We start from the raw sequence: 26,481 nt of genomic DNA, 5'->3' as shown, positions 1-26,481 counted from the left end.
TTATAAAAGTTCAAAAAATACGGTTAAACTTTTAAAAATACTATGTTAATATCTTGTTACAAAAAGGACTCTAAATAAAAAATTATTTGAAATTTTCTTGTAATTTAAATTTTACAACAATAAAAAAAACAATCCATTTAAAAACATAAATTAAATTACATAGGTAATCTTTTTCTTTTTTCATATAGATAGTATCATTTTCTTAAAAGAATTTTCAAAATTTTAAGTTAAATCCCACCAAATCTTACAAAATTCCAAAATCAAATTTTCACATGGTTCACAAAATTACAAAATCAAAATTTTCACATAACTTCACAAAGTTCCAAATCTCTCAAAATCAAAATTGTATGTTATTCTTGAAGTGTGTAAAATTTTTCCATTATTTTTATTATAATCCATATATATACTTAGTGAAGTGATTTTATTTTTTAAAATTTTTATATTTTATATTGAAGAAGTGGGGAGAAAAAGGGAAGAAAAATAGAGAGAAGCAAGACAATGCTTCTACCCGTATATTAATAAGGGTTTTTTTAATTAGTTTTAAAGTATTTTTGAAATGTAACTCTAGAAAATTTAAGGTTATTTTTTATACAAAAATACTAAAATTTTGACACATAGTACAAAGCTTAGAGGTATATTATACAATTTAGTCTTCAAAATAATCATCAATCTTCTCAAAGACTGTTGATTAATTCCGATCTTGATATTCTAACATTGGGTGCTGCTTTAAAGCCTGAAATTGTGAAGTTTAGGTTTGCATAGTTTATGTTTGAACATCAGAGGGTATATGAATATAATAGTTTGCTTTTATTTATATATAACTCTTCTTTGGTCTGTAAACTATAAAAACAAAGCCACATGTTTAGTATAGATTTCACTTTTAAACTTGAAGTTATACAACTTTGAACCCTTTTGTGTCTTAGTCTTTAATCTTTTTCATAGTTTTTATTTGCTTTTATTTTAATTCTCAAACTTCTAGAACATTCCCACTTATTTTTATTAGAATTAGTCACCGTTTGAGCTATTGATTGACATTAATATATTGAAATTAAAATGAAAAGTTGGAGTTTAAGTAGTTATGATATAATTTGTGCACAATAATAGTTTGTGTTTAGGGGTAGATTGTTATAATTTAAATTATAATACTATGTGTTTGAGATGTATGCTAATTGAGTTTAAGTAAGAAATAGTAAAAGGTGTAATGTAAAGAAAAAAGAAAATAAATGTAAAATACTAAAAATTATAGCAAGTAATGAGTATTGTACTAAAAATGATTCTTTTAGTATAGCAAATAGTAAATATTGTACTAAAAATAATTTCGAAATGATGATAATTGTAGCTAATTAATTGGAGATTACAAAATACTATTTATGGTATAAACGAGTGGTTTAGAGAGTTGGAACACCAAACCTCTAACCCACTCCACATACATGCGATTCAAGTCCCAAACAACTTGGATCCTATGTTTTCGATAAATGTAAAAAGTATAAAATAAGTAGAAAAATGGATTTGCAACTTTAATAGCTTATACCAGCTTCTAAATTGATAGCCTAACCGCTCACATTAAAGTTTTATATTAAACTTCAACTTCAGTTCTCACAGCCTTCAGTTCTAAGTCATAATTCTTATATATCTAAAAGGTATATTTTCAAGTTATGATACATAGATAATTGATGGTGTGTGAGAACCTACTTTCAATAAATTAGAGTAAAATTTTAAGACAGGGACTTAATCAATAAAAAAATCTATAGAAAACTGAAGTCCAACAAACATTTTAAAACTGAATTATTATCGAAATGAATATGAATATTGATTCGAAGAATAAAATCAGAATTTAAAAAAATTTGGAGATCGCAATAACAAAAGAAAAAAGGATAGATGTTTAGGCACTAAAACATATTTAAACCTGTGTGTATGCGCATAGAAAGATGAATCTTTTGCTCCCAAGCAGCTGTCATTTCCATGAAACTGTAGATAAAGTCATTTTAGTAGTAGTTGAGTATCTATTTCCAAGAGAGAAGGAATAATCATTACTAAAGATGGAATATGTATGGTATATTATAGCATGCAACTGAATGAGAAAAAGAAAGAGAAAACCAACCATAAAAAGGAAGGGTAAGTTTCACTAGCCTGTTTTACACATTCAAAGCTGGGTTGAAACTTTTGTTATGGGCGCATCTATGTGTCAAGAGATAGGCTAAGAATTGGATCTAATTCTCCACCAGGCTGTAAATTCTCGAGAAAATTCTACTTGCTGATGATATTTTAAATGAAAAGAAAAGAGACTTTTTAAAGGATTTCACTACAGCCAGTCCTCTCCACACTCTTTCTAGCGTCTGCTCAACAAAATGAATCATATCTTTTAGCCTTAAATATATATTCGTCAACTTGCATCGATCCCACTACACAAACACTCCACCTCCAGTATATAAGGAGCAAAGGACAATCATGCTCTTACCATCCCTCAACTTCTTCCTTCTTTCCCCACTTATTGAGACAAACTTTTCCCCAACCTTCTTTGTCAACTACCATCATTCATTCCCCTTTTTCAGTGCCAAACTAACTGAAAATAATGGCGTCAAGCTCTGTCACGTCGACACATGGCTTTTACTCATCCTGGACCAAAAAGGAAAACAAGAAATTTGAGGAGGCATTGGCCTTCTTTGACGAGGACACACCAGACCGTTTTGAGAAAGTAGCGAGGGCTGTTGGTGGTGGGAAAACCGCTGAGGAAGCAAGAAGGCTTTATGAGTTACTAGTACGAGATGTCAGAAAAATAGAAGCTGGTCAAGTCCAAATACCCCTTTACAAGAACGCTGGATGTAATGGCAGAGGGTATGCTGACCAGCAGAGGTAATATCCAACTTGCTGAACATTTCCTCTCCGACGAAGTCACTCCAAACCCTGTGTCCTATCCTAAGTAATCTTCTCCTTTCTACTAGTACATTAGAATAAATGTCCATCACAAGAAACTTATGTCCTATAATTCCTATAGAAATATATTGAGCCGATTTTATAGCGTAGCCCGTTGTTAAATTATGGTTTAGTATGCAGAAATGTATTAACAGACTACTGACTTTTCATTTCAACAATCTATATAACATGGCACTTAAAACTTCAACTTCCCTTTTGAGGTGGATCAAGCAAAGAATCTGATAATTATCTCAAAATTAAGTTAAGAGGGAGACGGTATTAAATACTAATACAATAGGCAGTTATGATTAGGAATGAATGACTAATGAGTACGTTGATGGTGCATGAGTAGCTCTGCCTGTCATCTGAGTCACAGAAAAAATGTTGATAACAGGATATTGCAAATCTTAAGACAGGATTTATCGTAAATAACGATATAGAATAGACCTTGAAGGTTCAAAACTTGTCCACGTATCCCTTAAATGCATCCCTTCTTTTTCTAGTGGCTACCACTTGACTAAAATGCCGGGCATTCCCCTGGTCCAATGCAGATCTATCTTATTAGTCTGTGACTACGTAATTTTCTAACATTTTCCATTATCCATTCGTATATTCAACTTTCTACGCACCCCACATGATATCCAATCTCAAATGCACATGATCCCATAATTTGGAATCCACCCCCATTATGTATAATTTTGTACTATGATTATCATCTCCACCGCTCCCATCTTATCTTACCCTTAATTTCCCCTGATTTTATATGCAGTAAAATAAGAAAATAGTCAGCATAAGTTGAATGAAAAAATGAAAAGGAAACAAACTTGTTTACACCCTCACGGAGCTCAGCTTCAGGAGAGAACAAGAAACATTTCCAATTCTCGTATCTGAGAATTGATCAACGCTAATTTTTAACACGATAACTGAATCAAATGAATTTAAAGTAGGTCCATAATCACATCAGAATACAAACCCAGAAAGATGATTAAATTAAACAAAACAAAAACAAATGAGTGTGGGACTGACTAAAAAGAATCGCTTAACATCAGCCCTTCAATTAGACCGTGCAAGGTACCAATTCAACAGGAGAGCAGATATAAAATGTATAGCGCGGTGGACAAAAGAACATGAAGGAATCAATGGGAGATGTGCGATCGTGACTTACATAAAGTGTTAATGACCTTTACAACGATGAGATAGCAGTAGGAATGACAAGATAGAGATAGGTGATTCGATTTGATAATGACTTGAACATTCGATCTGAAATAGGAACCGGGGCGTCAACAAAGAATTGAGCCGATCGTTTTGGAGAGGATTGCAGTTGCTTCTCGTAAAGCGAGGTTGAAAATTGAGCTCGTTCAGTCATTACGCGGGAATATCCCTAAAATTGATTGGATCTACCCGATAGGAACTCGGCCAATAATAATAATAATAATAACTTCCCAGTATTTTCAAAAATAGTAAAATACTAAAACTATTTACACACAACTCTTCTTATTTAGCTCATTTAATTTATATATATATATATATATATATATATATATATATATATATGTTTTCTATTCATAACAATTTCCCTGTTATACATATATATATTTTTACACACAACTCTTCTTATTATTTTATTTTGGTTATTTTGGTGGAAAATTATTATGAGTTGTTTCAAAAGCAATATAAAAACAAAATATTTAACTTTTGTAAAAAAAAAAAACTAAGTTTCATAAAAGAAACTAATGAAAAGACACACAAAAAAAAACTCATTTCACTCTAATTTTATATTTTATGGAGTGTAAATATTCTCTTCATTTTACTATTTTTATCAAATTTCTTATTATTATTATTACAATTCATGAAATTGAAAAATTTTGAAAAAAAAAAAATAATAATGGCAAAGTGCAAAAACAACTCATAAGATTACAACAAAATCAATCTTTGTTTAACAAAAGATATGTGATTGTTAAACCCTCAATTTGTAATTTTATTTTTGTCAGTCTCCATCCATATGATTCCTTTTTAGCATAATGACCACTTATTTTCCTACATTTTTTTGTGTTATATATATTTTTTTCAACAATATTCATAAAAAAGTGCAAACCTTAAAATAATATTGAATATAAACGACTTAATAATTTTTAAACATAGATCATTTTTACTTTTTGAGTTTTAAAGTTAAAAGATTATTTAAGCGTTTTCATACAAATTACAAGTATGGTTGGAACGAACACGAAATATCATATGCATTTAACTGAAACAACGAACTTGTATCAACAAACATATGACTAACTAAAACAAAATTATCATTGTGTAACTAAAAGTGTTCGATCACTTACCTTTGTTCACACAACAAAAGGTACACGATCACGAACATGAGGTTAGCAATCACGCACCTTTAGCTGTGCGAACGCTGATTTCATGTTATTATATCTTGGATAAACATAAAAATAATAATGTATTTTATAAAAAAATTTGCAAAATCAAGTAAGTTCAAAATATTCACAAAAATAGGAAAATTTTAAATATTGAAACTTCTTATGAGTGTCACATGAACAACTCTCAATCCACTGAATGTGTTTTAAATGATGTGAGAACTTTTCTCTCTTTTTTTAACACTCAATTTCCATATATTTTTTTAATTTCTCCACCTTAAATGAATAAAGTTAAAGTAAATTGTTGACCCAACTTTAGGTCATTGGCTTTTTCAATTAAATTAAAACTACTTTTTAAACATTTTTTAACACTACTATCTATTTAGGAGGTGATTTCATAAATAATATTATTCTAAAATTGTTACCATTTCTATCATTTGATGAAAAAAATTGTCATATACCTCAGTTAGTTTAAAAAAAAAACAAGTATATAAAATAAAATAATTATTTGGAATAATCAATTTTGATTCATTATTAAGATTATAATTAAAATAATTCATCCATTACTTCTGAGTTCTTATGTCAATAGATTTTTTTTAAATATCATATTAACTAATTGAACGATTAAATTGGATAATTTTATAACTCATACGTCTAGAAAAATTTCACAGTACACTATTTTAAGGCCTATTTTATTATTTAGTGTACGGTTCATTTTGACAGAATTTAGTTACAAGTAGATTAATTCTTTGTAGATTAGTTCATTTAAACAATCAACTAAAAGTAGGTATTAGTGAAATCTTAGGTATGCACCGAATGTAAAACATTGGATGAGTCTTAAAATTCTAATAATTATAGGCGTCTTAAATTCTCAATTACATTTTATTCATGTTATTAGTCTTAAAAAATTTATAAAATTTATCCAATTTTAACCATGATTTCTAAATGTTTATGGAAATTTTTTATATTAATTATAAAAGCATTATGGGACATTCGTTTGAAAAATATTATTTATGAAATTATTTAATAAATACATGAAAATGTTAAATATGGTAAGTATAGTCATGATTTTGTATACATAAAATCGACTCACCCTAAGTCATGCTTATATATTGAACATGTAAATAGACCTTTGACGGCAATCCTATTTTCTATGCATGTTTTAACTCATACGTTTCTCAATCGATAAAGCATGTTATAGAGTTGTTGATTTATAAATAACAGTAAATTTACCCACGTTAAGTGCAATAATTAGTTGAAATTGTAAAATATGTTTTTATTTACTGAGCTCATATCTCAAATGAGTGTAACGAATTTGGAAAAATATGTATAGTTAAATAGTGGAAGAAAAAAAACCAAAATAATAATAATAATACAAACGAAAAAAACCTATAGAAATTAATAAATATTGTTTTAGGTTAAAAAAAATTATATCCATAATTCTATCTAACTCAACTTTACCCCTATGCATATGCAATTATTACCAACACAACCAAAATTTTGCATTCCAAATTTAGACAATTACTAACTCAATCCAACTTTGAGCGTCGAATAGGGGTGAGCATTATTAAACTGAAAAATCGAATCAATCGACTGAATCAAAGGTGGTCGAAGATAAGGAGAGGTTAAGTCGGTGTCAGTTTGAAAAAAAAAACCAAATCGATAATATTTTATAAGAATTTCAAAGACTTAAACCGATCTAAACTAATCGATCAAATAACCAAAACGGTTGATTTGTACTCTTTCATGGTCGAGGTTAATTTGAATTTGATGTTGATTTGATGAAAAAATCAACTCTAACCAACTGATGCTCACATCAAAAGGTAGACACACCTTTTATCATCCTACCTAAATTTTGAATGAGTTCTTCCACAATTCACTCACAAGCATGAAAACATGCTGGTAAAAATGGTGGAAAGATTTCACGTAATTTAAAATTCAATAAAAGTACACTTGATACTATTCTACTAACTCATGATGTAAAACGCTAGGTAGTTAAACTACATTCAAAATTTTGACAGTATACAAGAAAATGAAAATCAACATAAACTAAATTTTGACCATTAAAAAAAGATGTGAAAAATACCATACTACAATGGAAAAATCGGCATAAAATATTAAAGGCATAATAGAATACAAAATAATTGAATCAAATATTGAACAAAATCATTATCTTTTAATACGAAAAGATGATTGAAGCTCTCATCTTTAGAATGAAAAGTCATGTCAATTGTCACTAAACTAAACACTTCTTGATTTGAACAAAACCAATTATTTTGTAAAAGAATTGAATAGAGTATGAAAATCTCGTAACATTCATAATATTAAATATTACTTCATGATCAATTAAAAGTATTCACAGGTTGAGTTCTAAGCACGTGGGGGTAACAAGCCATGGATCACAATATGACTGATTTTTACAGTTAAATTTATAGTTTACATTTGACTAATTTTATGTTGCAGTATAGCACAGATAATACAACTTAAGCATAACTACGAGTAATACTCTCAAATAATTTTAAAAGGTTGTTTGAATGAAAAAATGTTTTTAAAGTCATTTTTGTTTAGACATTTTTGAAAAAAAAGGTTTAAAATACATGTTAACAATATTCTAAAAGCTATTCTAGTTGATTTTCAAATACATCAACTTTTTTTTCTAAAAGAAAAAATGTATTTGGTACATTTTAGTTCCTATAGTTTAAAAATTAGTTCTAAATTGTCCTTATCTTTGTTAGGATGTTCTTTTTTTTTAACGATTTGGCACTTTGATCGATTTTTTTATTAGCTTTTGTTTAGGAGTCCGTTCTTTATTTTCTCTCTTGTTTCTTCTATTTCCTTTCTCACTTCTCCATTCCTCTCCAGCATTGTCTTCTTCTTTGTCACAGCCACGCATCATGGACATTAAACCTCACCAATTTAAAGTTCATCATCTCTACTCACTTTTGAACAAAGAATAAAGTTGGCTTCAAAATTACTGATTCCAAGTTTCAGACCCACCCAAATTCAAAGTCTCTCCCTCAGTGGCTCGGCACAAATTCATCTCAAGAAAAATTGGAGATGCACCAGCAACAAAAACCATATTCAAATCATCTTCTTTTATGGGTTGGTAAAAGTGAAATAAAAGAGAAAAATTGGTTGGCTTCATCTAGGATCACGGCCACATTGTATTTCCATGGGTCAAATGAATTGAGGGGCTACTGAGAATTATTTTTTAAACCTCTAGTACTAAAGTTTTTGTTTGGGAACTCCAAAAATCAAATAGACATCAAAGTACACTTTACCATTAAACTTAATAATATCAATCACTTTTGATTGGATGGAAAGATTGTTGGTCAAGCTATGGAAAGGGGGAAAAAGTAATCACCTTTTATTTGAAAAACCTATATATTAGTTAGATATCAATTTCGACTCACGACACCCCAAAGGGAAATTTGAAGCTAACATACATGGGACAGAAAATGGCCCATCACTTGAGAACAGCAAGGAAATTGGCCCTGCCAAAAAGACCAAAAACAATGAAAAAAGAGGAAGTAGCTGGCCTACATCTTGTCACATTCAGATATTCAAAGTTATTTGATTCCAATTTCCAGTGACAAGTAGACTTACCCAACTGCAACATATCTTCAGCTAAATTCATCAGAATTCAAGCCTCATGGTCCCCACTCCCCATAAATCAAGTTCTCAGAGGTAAAATCTACAATACTACACTTTATTATTATAAACATCAGCTATATTTTCAAAAGAAAGAAAGATGAATGGGGCTATTGAGCGATGTCTTTTCTCCCACCATGTTGAATAGATGGGGAAAGATAAGATAAGAATATGAGTCCAAATAGCAAATGCCACAGCCAGTCAGTCATTGATTATCCGCATTCATGATCCTTGTTCTATATACAAACTATGACCAAGGAGGCAGTAAATTTGAAATGGAGAGAAGGGTAAGAGATAGATCATAAAGTCATTACAGACTATTCTGCCGTTGAATATGCGCAAATGAACAAGCGGTTTGGTTGAAGTCCAACTGTGCTAAATCACATTGAAAGCAGAGATTCAGAGGAACATTCTACGGACAAATTCCCACCCACCGCATGATATATGTTGACGGCCTTAAAAGTGATGTCAACCAACCTAGAAAAGAAACTAGCACATGTCATTTCATTATTTAGTATGGAAGTCTAGAGTATCCAACCTCGAGGAACAAAATATTCATTGTTGAGTCTTCTACTCCCACATAGTCGGCATACTTTTCATTTAGTGGACAAATTGATTGGGATTCAGAGATGTACTCTTTTCAATCTGAGTCACTGTCCCCATGCACAGGCCCTATATATCATATGGCACAGAAACAACAATCAACACCGCGTCAGAAATCACTTACAGAGTAGCAAATAAAGGAATTGAATGATAACACCAATTAACCACCATCAAACTAAAAATTGAAGAACAGAGTTAGTTTCCAGTGACAAAAAATCTAAGACCCACCGGCCAAACAAAACATAACAGATGCCTAAGTTAATCTGGGGCCAGCAACAAAAAGCTTTTAGAATTGTTCAACTAGTTCTCTCTTTACTCCTAAAGAAGGACCCCTCTTGATTCATGTTAATGACCATAAACCTAAACGATACAAATCGTATTCATTTTTTCAGATCAAAAGAACATTTGGGTGAGGAGATTTAAATCTCTATCCCATTGGTCGCATGTCTTCACAAATTGAGATATGCTTAGGGTCCAAATCTCATTCTCCAGGTCCAACAGACAGAATGTACTCCTCTGGGACTTAAGCGTGAAGAGCCAAGAAAAATAATTTTTTTATTCAAAAAATAATGATAAATAAATAAATAAGAAGTGACCGTGTCTTATAAGGAGCACAATAGGAAACTATAAATAAATTGTGTGTGCAAAATATAAAATAGCAAAGGATATGATAACGAAGAGTTTAAAAAATTAGAGGTTATATAAGAGAATGTGGTGAGACTTAAACCTTTTTCAAAAATATTTCTGAATTTCTTCCTACGAAATTAAAATCAAACAAAAAATAAATAAAAGAGTTTGTTCATGCAGAGAGTCAAGCTTGCTTATTAAGAGCGACTTGATTTTGGCTTTTCCAGAAAGGGTGCCTAGCCCAGATATTCAAATTGGAAATAAAATAGAAAATGACACCCCTATCTATCAAAAACCAAAACAAGGAAAAACTCCAAAATGTATGATGTATCAAGTCAAAACTACAGACTTCTGGAACTAAAAAAAACAATAATAATAAAAAGCCGATGGGGAAGAACCAGTAGGTCATTCACCGAGTGGAAGCACTAAGGGAGAGAAGAATATGAGGATCCAATGCCCCTTAAGAGTGACACTCACTTCCACATCCACCTTCCACATTCTTTAACCACCCGAGACAAGAGGATCAATGATCCAACTATCGCCAAAATATACCCAACATGCCATCTTAAATTTCCCACATGGTGCACTTCCTTATATTCTGAAGATCTTATTTTCACACGTGAGAAGTAGACATAGCCTCATATGGGAGGAGAGATGAAGAGAATGTAAGGGTTGTTAACAGAGAAGTTGATTAAACATTCAACAAATGCAGAAGTACATTCCTATATCAAATTTAGCTGGTGACTCTGATTCAACACTGGTGACCTATGCTATCCCCCATCATAAGAAGCCTCCAGCTACCGAAGACTCAAATAACGTAGCCAATTAGAACATATATTTACGTCAAGCATCCAGACAATAACGGGGAAGACAAGTATTTAAAATAGCCAATACCTAGTGGTTTTTTACATTTTATTATGTCAATAAAAATTTATATAATAAAAAAGACCAATACGTAAAGAAGCACAACGATCCCAGAAAGAAAGTTGGATGTGAAAGCTTACTTATGTACATCACAAGAAACATTGCAATAGTCCATTATAGATATGCATTAGAAGCTAGATGCAATGGAAAGATTTCACCCTAGACAACATGTATGAGTACGATATGCCGCATTTGCTGAACAATAGAAGCAAGAAATACAATGTGGAATGCAAATATGATAGCTCCAATACAAGAAATAAAACTAATATTAGTTTATATCCATCAAAAGAGGAAAATACAGATTTTCCAACATGAACTGCATACAACGTGGAAATAAATAACCAACAAGAGGAAAAAAAAAAACTAAAGACATAAAGGTTTTACCCGAGATTGAGAATGCTATTAAGCGGGTCAAGAAGTTGTGGCTGCTGAGGATGCTGTGGATGCTGTGGATGCTGGTGTTCCTGATGGTGATCTTGATGCTGCAGTTGTAAACTGGCACCAGCAGCCACTGCTGCAGCGCTTGAAGAAGCCCCCTTTGCCTCAGCAAGCCTCCACATATACCACGACCCAACCGATCGATAAGGCCTCCACTTCTCGCATAACTGATCCATCTGCGATGGTCGAGGCAACTCTTCAAGATTGTAAAGAAGCTGAACCCCTTTGCGAACATTAAGATCATTGATAGGAAGCACATCTGGTCTGTGCAGCGAGAAAATCATGAACATATGAACAGACCAAGACCCAATTCCATTGACCATTGTGAGCATCGTGAAAAGCGATTTATCATCCATATTTACAATTGCCGGGTCTGAAAGAATCCCATTTTGATATTTCCTTGCAAGGTCATGAAGGTAACTAGACTTACGACCCGAAATTCCAATTTGCCTGAGTTGTTGAGGGTTCAAAGCAAGAACGGTTTCAGGAAGAACACCAGCCTCACCACCACAAAGGGCGATGAAACGGGTGTAGATAGAAGTGCCAGCCTTATAAGCCAGCTGCTGATACAAGATACTTCGAGTTAGGGCAAGGAATGGGGTTTGGAAACTGTCGAAGGTAGGACGTTGATGAAGGTCAATCAACTGTGCAAGGAGTGGATCCGCATTCCGTAGATGCCGAAGCGCGATTTCCACCTCGCCCTCGCAGGAAAGTGATCGTGCAGGCGGAACTGTGGCAGACGCGAAGGCGGCGCGTTGATGGGCCGTCTTGCTTTTGTTAGATTTAACGGTGGCGATAGGTTTCGGTCCATCCGGGATGGCAACAACATGAGAGGAATTCGGATCTGATTCCTCCGGCGAGAGCTTTCGGATCTTCCGGGGACGCAAAGGCATTTTCGATGGAGGAGAAGAGATTTGCGATGGCGCATTCATCACCTCGCTTAGCATTACAGTGGCTTGAGCGATAGGGGTTGTGGAGTTGGAGGATTCATGAAACGTATTCTGAGCCTGCGATTGTGGCTGAGGTTGGCTTTGGGTTTGTGTCTGAACTTGCACTTGCGTTTGCTCTCCCATATGTAAGAGATTCAATTCAATCTGTAATTTCCCCCTTTACTCAGACAAATCGGTCGAAATGAAACAGAACACACAGCCAAAAATCGGTGGGGAAGGTAACGGCGGAGAATCAGAAAGGGGGCAAAACTCGATGTCCGCAAGAACGGGTTAAAGTCTAACAGAAAGAGAAATTGAAAATCAACTGTGAAACTGAGAAGATTGAGGATTTGGAATAATGTTACAGAGTATAGAAGTGGATGATCAATGGCATAGAAATGGAGGAGAAAGAAATCCCACCGCCGTTGTTCTTTGTTTCTCTGTTTCTGTCCGTCGCTCCGTTCAGTTCTGGCTTTCGATTTCCTCTCCACACTCATTTCGCTGCTTCACGCTCCTTTGTAAGCGGGTCGATGTACTCTTCTCCCCTTGTCGGCCCATGAGCTCTGGATTCTTGGGCTGCCCCAGACTTCAATAACTATAAAATCTTATAGCCCGGCCCATTACAATCACCGGTTATAAAAAAATGAAAAATTAAGAGAAAACACCTCATTTCCATATTTAATATAATACCATATTTATTTTATAACATTTACTATTTATCTTATAATTTACCTATTTAATGTTTTAAATAAATAATATACTCTTTTATTCAATTACAAGGTATCATTTATCAGATATTCATTTTAAATATGGTATAAAATTGAGTATTATTGTAAAAATATATTAAAGAATTTTCACAAAATTATTTAATTTATTTTGATTGCACATCATTCGGTCATCCTATTTTCGCCCTCTCTGTCCACCTTTTCGGCACCGTAAACGATCGCTTTCTCTGTCTCATTTCTCTCCTTTTCGATCTCTTTCGATACTATCTTTCTTACTTTTGTCATCTCTTTCAAGTTATACTGGGAAGGCATATTTCTTTCATATTATTGATTATGTTTATGAAATTTTGACATATATAATGTCGATTTAATTTTTCGTTGAAGTTTTCAGTCAATAAAAATTAAAGTGAATGCGAAATTTCGGTCATCTCTTGCAACTAATTGTTTCATGTTATTAACTTTCTTTCTTAAATTTAATTATAGTATACAGTGAGTCAAGTATATAATCAACAATCAACTTCTTTTCCCTTTCTTATTTAAATAGTACTATACAATTTTTATTATATACTATTGCATATTTAAAATAATTTTGTGATGTGATCATTATATACACTTTCATATTTAAAATAATATGTAAATAATGACATAATATTTCTTATCAAGTATTGACGTTGTAAAGAATTCACATAGTTAGGAAACTTTGTGGATAGTATATAAGTGTATAAAGATATTATTCAATATGAATTTCACGACTCCCTATTGTCTCTCATATGTAATAAGCTTTATGAAAAAGAAACATGGGGTTGATATCAGTTATGATAAACCTTGGAGAACCCGTGAGCTTGCATTAAACTCGGTATGTGGGTCTCCATAGTAATTATATGCTTTGCTACCTACATTCTCTAATGTGTTGATTGAAAATAATCCAAGTAGGTTTTACTTTATAATTACAGTGTCATTAAATTATAAATATACATCTATTATCCGTTTATTGACGTATTGTTACTTTTTTATTTAACTTTTGATAGTTACATATACAACAGAAGAAGTAAATAAGATGACATATTCAAATATTATTTTATGGCTCATGCTGCTTCAATTCATGCATGGGAGTATTGTTTTCTGATCATTTCAGTTGATGGTGCATCGTTGAAGAGCAAATTTTGTGGTACTATACTAGCTACGTGCACATTGGATGGTAATTCCAAAATCGTCCCCCTTACATTTGGTATAGTTGATTCAGATAATGATGATTTCTAGTGTTGATTTTTTCAAAATTTAAAAGTTGCATTTGGTGAGTGCAAGATCTTCAATTGTGTCTGGTGGCGTGTGTACTTTTCATATATTTAAAAATCTTAAAAAATATTACAAGTAAACTCCAATTGAAGGATCGTTCTATAGTTGTGCTAAGGACTATACAACTATCGAGTATGAATATTACACGAGGCAGTTGGATGATATTTGCCCTTTGATAATGAATGAATTAGAATGATATATCAGACAAAAATAACAGTGGTGCAAGGCATTTTGTACAAAAACAAAAGGTACAATTTGATGACAACGAATATATCTTAAAAGTTTGAACAACATTCTTAAGGATGCCTCTAAGCTATCTGTTATTGGTCTTCTTGAATTGATTTGAAGTTTGATTCAACAATGGTTTTATGAAAGTCGTAGTAATTCTAGTTTTCAACGTTTAGAACTAGCCTCTTATACAGAAGATTTGCTACAAGAGGCATTAAGGGATAGTAAATCAATGAACGTGAGTGATTTACTAGTTGTTTATATATTTAATTAATTTATCATACTTATATATATTTCACTTGTTTAAATTTTGTAATTTTTATTGTATAGTTATCTCATTAACCAACATGAGTTTGAAGTCCACAGTGGTACCAAACAATATGTTAGGATACTTCCTAACAAGAACAAATTTTCAATTTATTATAATGTAACTATAAGAAAATACAAGATAAACTCAAGTATAAAGCATTTGCAACCTCCGTCTTGAGTACTTTCACTCAAGTCCTAGATCACTCCACTCATTGCCCCTCTCACTTATAACCAAACTTACATAATAATTAATCTAGGTATCTAACATTACGCAACCCTTCAAAACACTTTTTTTCTTAAGGTATGCTTACAAACAATCCCCCCTCCCCCCCCTCCCCCTCCCCCCATTATGCTCTTCAATGTTGAAAAAGAAATCCTCTCTTTCGACTTTGAAAAGAACACTTGGCTTCAATAAGGTCCATTCACTTCAGCCCATAGCCCAAAATCATCTTATTTCAGGTTACAGAGCAACCAATGTTCTTGAATTTTCCTTTGGCCAAACACATTGTCTTAGTTAACCTTTTTGCATATCTCCAACATCAAGTGTTTCGTTTTCAAACTTTTCTTCTCTAGTGGGCTAAGTCCACAATCAAATTGTTGTGTCAAACCCAAAATAAAGACCAAAATCATATTATTGTCGGTTTCATTCTCGGGACCTACCTCCAGACACGTTTTTCTTCCCTCCCTTCTTTGGAACTCTCTACCCACTTCATTTACAAAACTGATGGATCTCTGGTGTTTTATTTAAATTAAGTTGAAGTCCATTTAGAGTAAGTTGAATAGTATATAGTATTTTTTGTTTGATGAATGTGATTTGGATTTTTAAGTCATATTTTGTTTACCTTTGTCTTCGATTTTTTTTTTTGTTATTACACTCATACCACCTATTGCTTAAGTTCTTTCTCTCTTCTTCATTCATTTTACCTTCGATCTTTCAACTAATCTTGCTTCCATTTGGTTGTTTGTTTCCTGTATGAACAAACATATTCGATTAATAGGCTGAAATTTAGAACTAGTTTTTTTTCTTTTAAAGGGAATACCTCTTCAGAACTACTTAAACTCTCGATTGTTTCATAATTTATAGTTCATTTTTTAATCACCCTCAAAGCTCTTGATCGATCAATGCATCTTGCATTCATCATCGTCTTCTTCTCTTTCGTCTCTTTTAATTATACAAAAAAAATGATTTTAAAAGGATAATGATTTTCTATTATGTTTTTTTTCCAACAAAATAGGCTAAAATATTGTGTTTATTTTTTAGATGAAATTTCTAAAAAATATCGTCTATATTTTATTAATTAAATGATACAAATTATTTTGAGAAAAAAAATCGAGTAAAAAATCTCGCCTTAAGAGACAAAAAAGATGGAACATTTTTACGTTTGTTCTTCGGGTGAGGGTTTAGGGTTTTTACCTTTGTTTAATGAAAAATGTTAACAAAGGAAAATGGAAAAATGGAAGATGGAGCATCGAAAAACAAAAATGAAAAATGAAGATCACTCCAAGGAGTCTGAAAAATGGGATGAAAGGTTTCGGATGATGTAATTAGAAAGTGTAATTATGTTTTAGTTTGATGGGCTGGGCCGAGATCCAAGAAGAATAAGAAGAAGCCTTAATGGGGTTTATTGGGCGAGGCCCAGGGTATAGTCCAGCGTGGCATAACGAGGAGGCAGCGTGGATGTATGTAATTGAAGTATATAAATTTAGATGACAACGGCTGACTGATCTCTCCCGCCCTCTCTCACATCTTCTCTCTGCCATTTCTCTTTTTTGTTGTTTTTGTTGTTTTGTTGTTTGTTGCAACCACAAATAACGTGCGTTTCGTTTTCTTTGGCAATCAATTGAAACAGATTAGAATTCATTTTCTTTCTTTCTTTGGCAATCATCACCAATATGATTGGCATTTGATTACCATACCAATCTATTGTGTTCGGTAAGTGACGTAATACATCCATTGTTGATTTCAAGCAGAGCGGAAGAGATGAGTTTCAGGGACGACAATGAGGAAGGGAGGGATCTCAGGAAGCCTTTCCTCCATACCGGAAGTTGGTACCGTATGGGATCTAGGCAATCCAGTATGATGGGATCATCCCAGGGCATTCGCGATAGCTCCATTTCAGTTCTTGCCTGCGTTTTGATCGTCGCTCTCGGTCCAATCCAGTTTGGTTTTACTGTAATCATCATTTTTCTTCATATTCTATATCTTTTATTTTATTTATTTTACAAAAGTAAAGTAGGAGAGAAAGTTTTGGTTTATAATCGATTGAGTTCATCTTATTATTCTAGTGTTTAATTTGATCTATTGCTAATACGGCGTTTCTGATCTCATACCTACTTCTGGATTGAATTTGAACGTAACTTAGCATCACTTATCTGCAGTGTGGCTATTCGTCTCCTACGCAATCTTCCATAATGAAGGATCTACGACTCACAGTCCCCGAGGTGTGGATTCAAAACGCCTTCCCGTTCTTTCCCCAACCCCATTCGAATAATATCACGTTGGATTTTTTATATCTGATTTTTGGTTCAGTACTCTGTATTCGGATCTTTATCCAACGTGGGTGCTATGGTTGGGGCTATTTCTAGTGGACAGATAGCCGAATACATTGGTCGAAAAGGAGTAAGATCCTTTCATGGATCATTTTCCATTCAATCTGTCTTGTTTAATTAGTTGCTATTGGTTTCCGTGATTAATTTGTCTTGGTTTATTTCAGTCTTTGATGATTGCTGCAATTCCTAATATTATAGGGTGGCTTGCTATATCATTTGCAAAAGTAAGTTGGATGATTTTGATTATCATAATGTATTGCTATAAATTGATTGGAGTAATGGCTCCCTTTGGAATCAGTCTCAATTTCTAATCCTTTTTGCTTATTTAATCCTTTTTTAGGATTCTTCTTTCCTTTACATGGGGAGGTTGTTGGAAGGTTTTGGTGTGGGAATAATCTCATATACGGTTAGACATTATTGAGTATCTATTATGTTCAATTCTTTACTTCTTATAGAATCTGGAGAGTACAACATTTGTTGATGATTGTAGGTTCCAGTTTATATTGCTGAGATAGCTCCTCAAAATTTGAGAGGGGGGCTTGGTTCAGTTAACCAGGTTGGTTAGAACTATTGACTTCTTTTGTCTTCACAGTGGTTTTCTGTTAGTTAAAATATTGTCATTTCTTATCGCTAGCTCTCTGTCACCATTGGAATATTGCTTGCTTATCTTCTCGGACTTTTCGTACCATGGCGACTACTTGCAGTTCTGGGTAATGCTCTTGAGAAACATTGTATAGTATTGCTTCTGTTGGTAAATACGATGAATGTGTACATAATAATTCCAGGTTTTACTTAGCAACTAATCATGAAATGCATTATAAAGTTTCTTGGCTTAGTAATGATGAACGTTCCTTCTAAGAATCCTCTCTCCTTCTAAAGTGAAATGCATTTTAATGGTTGGCGATTTCTTTGGTTTTCTTACAGGAATTTTGCCTTGTACGGTTCTGATACCTGGATTGTTTTTTATCCCAGAATCTCCTCGGTGGCTGGTGAGTTTCTTAAGTAGATTTCCTTATGTTAACTTTATTTATGAATATTATATGCATACATTCTGATTGCTGAATCTTTTTCAAACTAAGTTCAGGCGAAAATGGGTATGACAGAAGAATTTGAAACATCCTTGCAAGTTCTTCGAGGATTTGATGCTGATATCTCAATTGAAGTGAATGAAATCAAGGTAAATAGGCATAAGACAAATTCCTCAAAAACTTATTACAAGACAGAAGACAGACACTCATAGTTTGGCCAATTCTCTTATTTCTTTTTTATGGTACGTATGGTGCAGAGATCTGTAGCAACCACAACCAAAAGAACAACAATTCGATTTGCTGAACTCAAGCGGAGAAGATACTGGTTTCCTTTGATGGTACTATTGATTGAGCATTTTCTTTTAATTTTCCAACTTGGCAGTATAATTGATCTCTGCTATCATCCAAATTGCAGATTGGTATTGGGTTACTAATGTTGCAGCAGCTTACTGGAATTAATGCAGTGTTGTTCTATTCAAGTACCATATTTGCAGCTGCTGGTAAGAAAAAGAAAATTCATCTTAATCCTCTATGTGTTGTCATTTACCGGTTAAAATTTTGTTCATATGATTTGAAGTAAATTAGAATTTTGTCCTTAATTTTAAAAAGTTAAAATTTAGGATTAATCTTATGAGATGGGTTCTAATTTTCTTATGAGATGGGTTCTAATTTTTAACTATATAGACTAAATTCTTTGTTTTTCTTTTCTGAACTAGGGAGCCAAATTTGTAATTTAATTTAATTATGTTTGTTTAAGCCATGTTGAAGAACAAAGGAAAATTGCTTTAATTAATTTTTTTTAAAATACTTCAAAACTATTTTGGGTGGTGGTCAAGTAATTTCTCTTTTTCTATAATAATAATTTATTTTTAAAATTAAACGTTTGAAAATTTATTCAAACTCACCCACAATTTGCAGCTATTGTTCATGAGCCATATCAAACTAAACTAAACAATGCCCGTTGATTTTTGTATGAAACAGGTGTTGAATCAAGTAATGTTGCTACATGTGGGCTCGGTGCAGTCCAGGTTAAATTTTAAGAATTTCTTTGGTACAAATTATTGCATCCCTTCTCTGTTCCCAATTTGGTATTGACATGGAATTTCATGTCTTATAGGTTGTTGCGACTGCAGTGACGACATGGCTGGTTGACAGAGCAGGCCGTCGAATTCTCCTCATTGTAAGAGTTTTATTTTCTTTTTCCAGGTTTGAGGTGTCGATATCAAATATAAAAATGTACGATCTCTACATTTCACGGAAGTCTCAACTAAAATATAAACAGATATATTTCTTACACATTTTTCATATTAATATTATTACATTCTGTTGCTTGTTTTGGAAACATTTTTACGACACATTATTCAGGTCAATGTTGACCTAAAAAATGTTGAAATATCAATTGAAATTAGACTCCACAATAAAATTAATGCCATAGTCCAGACTCCAGAGAGTAACTGTGATTTGATTTGTGTTTTTAGGTGTCCACAGCTGGAATGACGTTTAGTCTTTTGATTGTTTCTGTAGTCTTCTTTCTGAAGGTAAAGTCTAACGATTGTATTTTATTACTACAAAACTATAAAATAACATTTCTAACACGTCTTTCCTGCAATTTAAAATTTGTATCAGGATCTTACCTCCGACACATCCAGTTTATATAATATTCTGAGTATTTTATCAGTTGTTAGTGTTGTGGTATGTTTGTTTCTAAGCAGCACTAAATACAATTTGATTTCTAAAGTACTTCTCTAGAGAAATGTTCATCCACCTATTTCTTCTCTCCAGGCCCTTGTTGTATTCTTCTCTCTGGGTCTTGGGGCTATTCCATGGGTTATAATGTCTGAGGTACTGTCACTCTCATTCATGTTTATATTATGTTCCATTCTTTCACTGTTGCCCTGTCTCGTAGTCTAAAAAAGAATAGCTTTTACGTGAATGAATCCACATCTTTGTAACATTGTGATTTGCATAGTTGATTGTAAATTGTAATTATGATTCTAGCTGTCTAAGAAGGGAAAATACTGTTGCAGATTCTTCCCATCAATATCAAGGGTCTTGCAGGAAGCATGGCAACGCTCGCTAACTGGTTCATCGCTTGGTTGGTCACAATGACAGCAAACTTGCTTTTGGAATGGAGCAATGGAGGTTTTCTCCCTCTTCCATTTTCCCTCTCAATATTTGAATTGGAATTAGATAAAAGTTTCACATCATGCTGCTGCTATTTGGTTGCAGGAACGTTCGCCATCTACATGTTGGTGAGTGCTTTAACAATGGCATTCGTTATACTTTGGGTTCCCGAGACAAAAGGAAGAACACTGGAAGAAATTCAGTTCTCCTTCAGATAAGAAGGTTGTTTTCTTTCTGTTATGTTTTTCTTTTGGTAACCTGCGTGTTGGAAAGCAAGCCTATTTATCACTTTGCAACAACTCAATCAAGAGAACCATGATGCACTGCAAAATAGTAAATATGGATCTTCCCCCTCAATATACAAAAACGTCTGTGCCGCCCGTACTCTTTGAAATTCCCTTGTGTTGCAAGACCCTTGAAGTGCCTTACCCTAATTATTTGATTGGTTCGTCAATTCAAATATTTTGACCTACACGTCATCCCTCCATTCATTTTCTAAATAGTGGCATACTACATGTACGATCAATTAGTTTCTGAGTGGAAATATGCTCATACGTACACCTTTCAAGATTTAATGATAAATAATAAAAACAATACGAATTAACAAAAAGTTGATCTTAATTCTCAACAACAGGTGGTTAAAAATTATGCGACAAGACCTTCACTCATGTTTGCTAGATGCATTAGTTTAGAAATACAATCTAATTGTTATTTTCTACACTTACTAGTAGTATGAACGAAACAACCAAGATCAGATCATACCAACTACAAAGGGAGAACAATTCAGAAGAGATACAACATACAAGTTTGCTCTTAAATTTTTAGCTGAAATTTGCTAATACAAATAATAGTTGAGTGTTACCAATCCACAAGAAGCAAGAATAATAGATTGTGAGGTTAGGCTGAGTGTTTCTCAATGGAAAGGAAAGAAATGTTGATTAGAAAAAAAAAGTTAAAGGTGAAATGTAAAATATTATTCATATCACCTACATGGCTTCCTTCAAGAGTTTCTCAGTCAAAGCCTTGGGAAGACCCATCACACTATCTGTCGTCCCTACCTGTAGAGATCCAAAGTTTGGGTTATCAGCCCATATGTATGTAATAAAACTATATCTAGTTTTCAGACAGAAGAGGCTTGTGTGTGCATATGCAATTAAAATATATTACAAACGTAACCACTATGGCTGTCTTTTTTTCCTTCTTCACAACAAGGTACAGCCTTTTCAAGATACCTCTCTTTTTTAGGCCCTAAATACCCATGTTAACAATTATATCAATCGTCATCACATCTGTATGATGTAATTTCAGTTTCATGATATCTAAGTGTGTATATTTGTGTTGTATGAGCTCTCATTATCACATACATGCATGCCATGCACATCATATTCATGGAATTCAGACCACTAGGAGGACATATAGGAATATTTTATTCAAGGTTCAGATCAAAGACGACCAGAATGCGAGCAGGAGAAACAATATCATTAGCTTGAGGTCATTGCCAGTAGGAAAGGAAGAAAAAAAGCTAACCACTTCTTTCACATAGGGTAAAATCAAAGGATGCTCGATAATCAGCCCTCCAGCGACATAGAGCACAGTCCCCTCCTCGACCTGAAACGTAAATGAAAAGAAAAATAAAACCATGATCACAAAAGATACAATGTTCCCGTTTTCCAATGAAAACACAACCAGCTATAAAGTGAAATCCCTACCAGCTTGTTGATGACTTCATCGGGTATTTCATTGAAAAAGATCTGCAAGAGCACATGTCAACATTGAACAGCATAAGAAAACAAAAAAAAAAAAGTGTGGTATTGTAAGTGAATGTTTGAAAGCAAATTTAAAATCATAAACATCACGGAATCACTCTAAAATACATTTTTAATCACTCAAACTAAATTTAATAGTAAATTTTACACTTGTAAATGAAAGTTTCGGTTAAAAACATGTTTCATTGTGGTTTCAAAATGACAAAATTGATTTTAACCATTTCATGACCTAAAACAAAACCAAAATCTTCTACAAGTCTCATCTAGGTACTAGAGATAAGAACAGGAGCTCCTTTCTCTTTAGAAAAAAAACAGTATCTTGCACCTATTCTGCTGGTCCCACAGCAGAGCACATACCAATCGAGTTGTCTTGAAGAAGTCTATGTTAGGTTTATATAAGTAGGATATGGCCTATTTGTTTAGTAAATTAAAATGTAGCAGTCTCAACGATCTGTTTTTACGTTAATATAATATAGGAAAAATATCGAGAGAAACGGGAACTAGAAAACGAGAAATAAAAAGATCATCAACAGATAAACAAACATGTATATATATTTACCTCTACTCGATCCCATTCCCCTTTCCTAAATCCTGTTTTGAGGTTTGTAACAAGTACGGATCCAAGTGTGGCTGCATGCCCTCCTGAATAATCTGCAACATAATTTTTTTATTGAACTGACATTCAAGAAATAGTAAAGAAAATTGAAACGCATAACTATTATCTAAATAAACCTTTCAAAAATTGTCGTGCTTCCTCCTTGCTGGCTGGTTTTTCTCTGATCACACCTTCATAGATCACCACCTCCACATCAATTACCAATAGAAGTAAGAAAATATGTCTAAGAGGAACTTTGCAAACAGAACAAGGTGTTGATATGGCATACGTTATCACAAAAAGACCATTTATGCATTGAGGATACAATCGACAACAGGTCTATGAATAAAAATATAACAAGAGGATTGTTCCATCAACTTCTATCTCAAGGTAAATGGGTACAATAACACAGACAGGCACAATGAGCGGCAGCAGGTTTTTCACATGGAAATGGGAATATGTTTAATCTGATTATCGGTGAAGGAGACAGAGACTTAGGAAAGACCATCAAGCATCAACTTGTCATTATTGGCTGGATTCAAGCAAATTTCTCAAAATTCACAAAATATAAGAAAAAAAAAAAAAAAAACAGATGTTACATATGAAAATCATTCTAATAAACTTTCTAGTTTTTACTGTCGCCTTTTTTTAGAGATGCAATGAATAAGGCAACAAATCCCTTATTATTTTTAATGCGTCAGGTGAGAAAGATGTGCAATGAACATTGCACAAAAAATTAAGAAATCACTTAAAACATATAAAATCGGACACATATGTCAAAGGACTTGATAGATATACTTGATCAGAAGTAATCAACAATGTTGGCTCTGCATCTTTCATAAAATCATCTGTGGAAAGTCTTCCTAAGATGGCATCTGCCTGACAATAAATATCCATCAGGTAAGAAATAAACCAAAGTAACCTACTACCACAATCAAACCCCATACTAAAATTGTGAAAATGGAAGAAGCTTTAGCATGAAGAAGTTACACTTAGGACTTCAGAGAGTAACGAAAAAGTTGCACACTGAAACAGATTAATTCTGTGGAAACACATCCTAACTTAAAGTGGGCTGTTGTAACTGTATCCTCAATTTATAAATGTTCTCATGTGATAACAAGCCATCTTCACCATATTTTAAAACAGAGATAATAACGACTGATACCAACATAGGAAAACATACTGTGTCAGCAGCAATCAAAACTGTTGGTTCTGCTTCCTTTTCATGTGTATGAATGTTTTGTAAATTGGATATGATGGCATCAGCCTGAGATGAAACTCTTGTCTTAATACAAGATGCTCGTGCACAAGTAATCACATGCCAATTTACTTTATATAGAGATTTAAAAGGGGAAATTAAAAAATACAAATAGATGCAAAAGAGATTAGTGTGGCCACATTTCTAGCACATTAGCTTTGAATCCACGTCCCTGGCTTGAAGGGTTAGTCAAATGACTCAAATCTACCACTTTTGTACACTATTTGTACTTCACTGTTGAAGCATAATATCCCAACTATGCAAATCACTGCATCCACTATAGGATGGTTCTAAAAATATTATGCAGCTAACAGAAGTTTTTAAATCCTAGATGTCATGTTAGCTTGGAACAAACAACAAATTCTACATCTGAAATCATTTTTTGATGACGTTGTACATGTAGCACAGGCAATTTACAAAAGGTAGCACAAGCATTTTACAAAAAGGAACCAATATAACATGTAGCAATTTCACAGTCAGAATATGGTGATTGGTGAAGCACAAATTAATCCCAAGATGACACCTAACCTTTGCTTCTGCAAGAGCCACAACCAACTCTTCCGGCTTTTCTTTGCGTATGGCCTTCTCATCGATATCTGCAGACTTCATTTTGGGAGAGAGAAAAAGGTAAACATTCTGAGAAGGTAGAGTTTTCAGGTCATGTAAGTAAATCTAGGTAGAGAATATACCATAATGGTGAATTCATAACCCATCTCAGATAATATTTTCCTACGTGCCACTGAAGATGATCCCAAAATTATCTGTCAAACAGAACCCGTTACATACAATAAAAACACTATCACAGAAACCACACCACATTGGTTATGAACATTTTCACACACAGCAACGTTTAGCAAACCCACGAGTTTGCATTTAAAATAGAGGAAAATTCTAATTAACATATTGGCCTTTTTATTGATGAAAAGATTAGACATCTAGAAAATCGTCCAAAATCTGAGGAAGACATCAATGAAATGTGAAATAATCACCAATAAGTAACAGAAATTGACAGCATTGCGAATACCATAGATAATTAAGTGCTGAATAATTTTTTCTTAATACGAACAACTTCACAATGTTTGGAGATGCCATGATATTTATAAAAGTATTCTCAGCATTTCCCAAATAGAATCTTCCTTTAGTCTAGACTATGCAGTTGCAACAGTATTTTGACTTGAACTATTGTAATCAGTATCTAGATAAATACTAAACAAACGACGTTCTACAACTTCGACTGATGCTTTTGTAAATCTGAATGAGGTAGACGATTTTAAACATTCCACTCTCAGCAACGTCCTACAGTCTTTGAAAGAGGAAGTCGTTGCAAATTTAAAAAACAAAACAAAACAAAGAATATCTACAGGCAACAGACATCATTTCTTGTAAAAGGCAAGTAAATATCTGCTACATATCGGTAACCGGAGACGACATATCGATTCCAAGAAAGTAGATTGGAAGAATCTTATCATATGAACAGCCGAAAAACGAGCAAACAGTTTGAAAACGAGTTCCTGAACTTCAACACATGGTGCAGGAGATGGAAAGTGAAAAAATGGATTCGTGGATGAGAGATTGTACGCCTCTGGCGATTTCGGTTTGATCAAAGCCGGAAAAGGGCAGAAAATTCAACCGTGGAAGCAGGAAAGATTGAAAGCGGAGCGTACCTTAAACGAAGACGAAGTAGCATCCATGCTCCCTGCTTCAACGATGAGTTAGAAAGTTGAAGCTCGTAACCGATGAATATTGAATGGTGCGATCACTCCCAACTTCACTACCTTCTACAGGCGGGACAAAACTTTATATCTTCGGACTCTTCGGGTCTCTGGACTTGAATCAATTGTGTGGGCTTTAATAGGGCTTCAATCCAAAATGGGCTATTCTCCCAATTTAAGCCCAAAATACATTGGAGATTGTTGAGTTGGATCCTCCAAAATTAAGAAGTTTTGTTTGAATAAATGGCAAAATTGATTTTTAACTCATATAGCCTGAATAGGAGTGTTCATTGAGCATAAGAATACAGTTTATTTCATAAAAGGCATAATCAGCTTCAATTCTGCATAAAAGTCTAGCCCAAATACCAAAACTAACCTATTATGACTAGTAATATTGTTAAAAGAAAAAAGAAATTGAAGTGTCGTAGTTAAGGTAAAT

General features: G+C 33.3%; 3 protein-coding genes and 1 long non-coding RNA gene across 6 annotated transcripts; 1 reads left to right on the top strand and 3 right to left on the bottom strand.

The window, feature by feature from the left end:
- Nucleotides 1-1,277: 1,277 nt before the first annotated feature.
- Nucleotides 1,278-4,389, bottom strand: LOC116402731. The gene is made up of 2 exons (XR_004215308.1): nucleotides 4,079-4,389; nucleotides 1,278-1,968 (listed from the first exon to the last, which is right to left on the bottom strand). It is a non-coding gene; the product is annotated as an uncharacterized LOC116402731 (long non-coding RNA).
- A 4,578-nt stretch (nucleotides 4,390-8,967) lies between these two features.
- Nucleotides 8,968-12,959, bottom strand: LOC101202943 (DNA-3-methyladenine glycosylase 1). The gene is made up of 2 exons (XM_004147816.3): nucleotides 11,469-12,959; nucleotides 8,968-9,602 (listed from the first exon to the last, which is right to left on the bottom strand). Exons 1-2 carry the CDS (start codon nucleotides 12,593-12,595, stop codon nucleotides 9,581-9,583), a joined length of 1,149 nt encoding a protein of 382 aa, XP_004147864.1. The 5' UTR covers nucleotides 12,596-12,959; the 3' UTR covers nucleotides 8,968-9,580.
- Nucleotides 12,960-16,738: 3,779 nt separating this feature from the next.
- Nucleotides 16,739-21,198, top strand: LOC101203175 (sugar transporter ERD6-like 6). Of its 3 annotated transcripts, none has more exons than XM_004147817.3 (18): nucleotides 16,739-17,182; nucleotides 17,389-17,451; nucleotides 17,540-17,629; nucleotides 17,724-17,783; nucleotides 17,900-17,965; nucleotides 18,050-18,115; nucleotides 18,194-18,269; nucleotides 18,484-18,548; nucleotides 18,644-18,736; nucleotides 18,845-18,925; nucleotides 19,003-19,087; nucleotides 19,569-19,615; nucleotides 19,705-19,767; nucleotides 20,066-20,125; nucleotides 20,214-20,279; nucleotides 20,370-20,429; nucleotides 20,615-20,729; nucleotides 20,817-21,198. In XM_004147817.3, exons 1-18 carry the CDS (start codon nucleotides 16,991-16,993, stop codon nucleotides 20,927-20,929), a joined length of 1,461 nt encoding a protein of 486 aa, XP_004147865.1. In that variant the 5' UTR covers nucleotides 16,739-16,990; the 3' UTR covers nucleotides 20,930-21,198. The 3 variants fall into 3 exon arrangements, with proteins under 3 accessions (XP_004147865.1, XP_031739173.1, XP_031739174.1); XM_031883314.1 differs by having other exon boundaries at nucleotides 16,753-16,823; nucleotides 16,981-17,182; nucleotides 20,615-21,198; XM_031883313.1 differs by having other exon boundaries at nucleotides 20,615-21,198.
- A 148-nt stretch (nucleotides 21,199-21,346) lies between these two features.
- On the bottom strand, nucleotides 21,347-26,148 carry LOC101203418 (7-methyl-GTP pyrophosphatase). The gene is made up of 10 exons (XM_011654114.2): nucleotides 25,995-26,148; nucleotides 25,020-25,091; nucleotides 24,859-24,933; nucleotides 24,256-24,339; nucleotides 23,871-23,951; nucleotides 23,210-23,279; nucleotides 23,037-23,128; nucleotides 22,421-22,462; nucleotides 22,239-22,319; nucleotides 21,347-21,769 (listed from the first exon to the last, which is right to left on the bottom strand). The coding sequence occupies exons 1-10, from the start codon at nucleotides 26,019-26,021 to the stop codon at nucleotides 21,698-21,700; spliced, it is 696 nt and encodes a 231-aa protein (XP_011652416.1). The 5' UTR covers nucleotides 26,022-26,148; the 3' UTR covers nucleotides 21,347-21,697.
- Nucleotides 26,149-26,481: the final 333 nt, after the last annotated feature.

Source organism: Cucumis sativus, chromosome 3, assembly GCF_000004075.3.
Source record: "Cucumis sativus cultivar 9930 chromosome 3, Cucumber_9930_V3, whole genome shotgun sequence".
In the NCBI taxonomy this organism is placed as follows: Eukaryota; Viridiplantae; Streptophyta; class Magnoliopsida; order Cucurbitales; family Cucurbitaceae; genus Cucumis; species Cucumis sativus.
This window is presented reverse-complemented; position numbering and strand designations above follow the sequence as displayed.

Coding starts and splice junctions, on each gene's coding strand:
- LOC101202943 (XM_004147816.3), bottom strand. CDS start 12,595: ATGGGAGAGCAAACGCAAGTGCAAGTTCAGACACAAACCCAAAGCCAA. Junction 9,603..11,468: donor AATAGCATTCTCAATCTCGG/GTAAAACCTTTA, acceptor TATGATATATAG/GGCCTGTGCATGGGGACAGT.
- LOC101203175 (XM_031883313.1), top strand. CDS start 16,991: ATGAGTTTCAGGGACGACAATGAGGAAGGGAGGGATCTCAGGAAGCCT. Junction 18,737..18,844: donor TTGAAGTGAATGAAATCAAG/GTAAATAGGCAT, acceptor CGTATGGTGCAG/AGATCTGTAGCAACCACAAC. Junction 19,088..19,568: donor TACCATATTTGCAGCTGCTG/GTAAGAAAAAGA, acceptor TGTATGAAACAG/GTGTTGAATCAAGTAATGTT.
- LOC101203418 (XM_011654114.2), bottom strand. CDS start 26,021: ATGGATGCTACTTCGTCTTCGTTTAAG. Junction 24,340..24,858: donor TGGCTCTTGCAGAAGCAAAG/GTTAGGTGTCAT, acceptor GTTTCATCTCAG/GCTGATGCCATCATATCCAA. Junction 23,129..23,209: donor AGCACGACAATTTTTGAAAG/GTTTATTTAGAT, acceptor ATTATGTTGCAG/ATTATTCAGGAGGGCATGCA.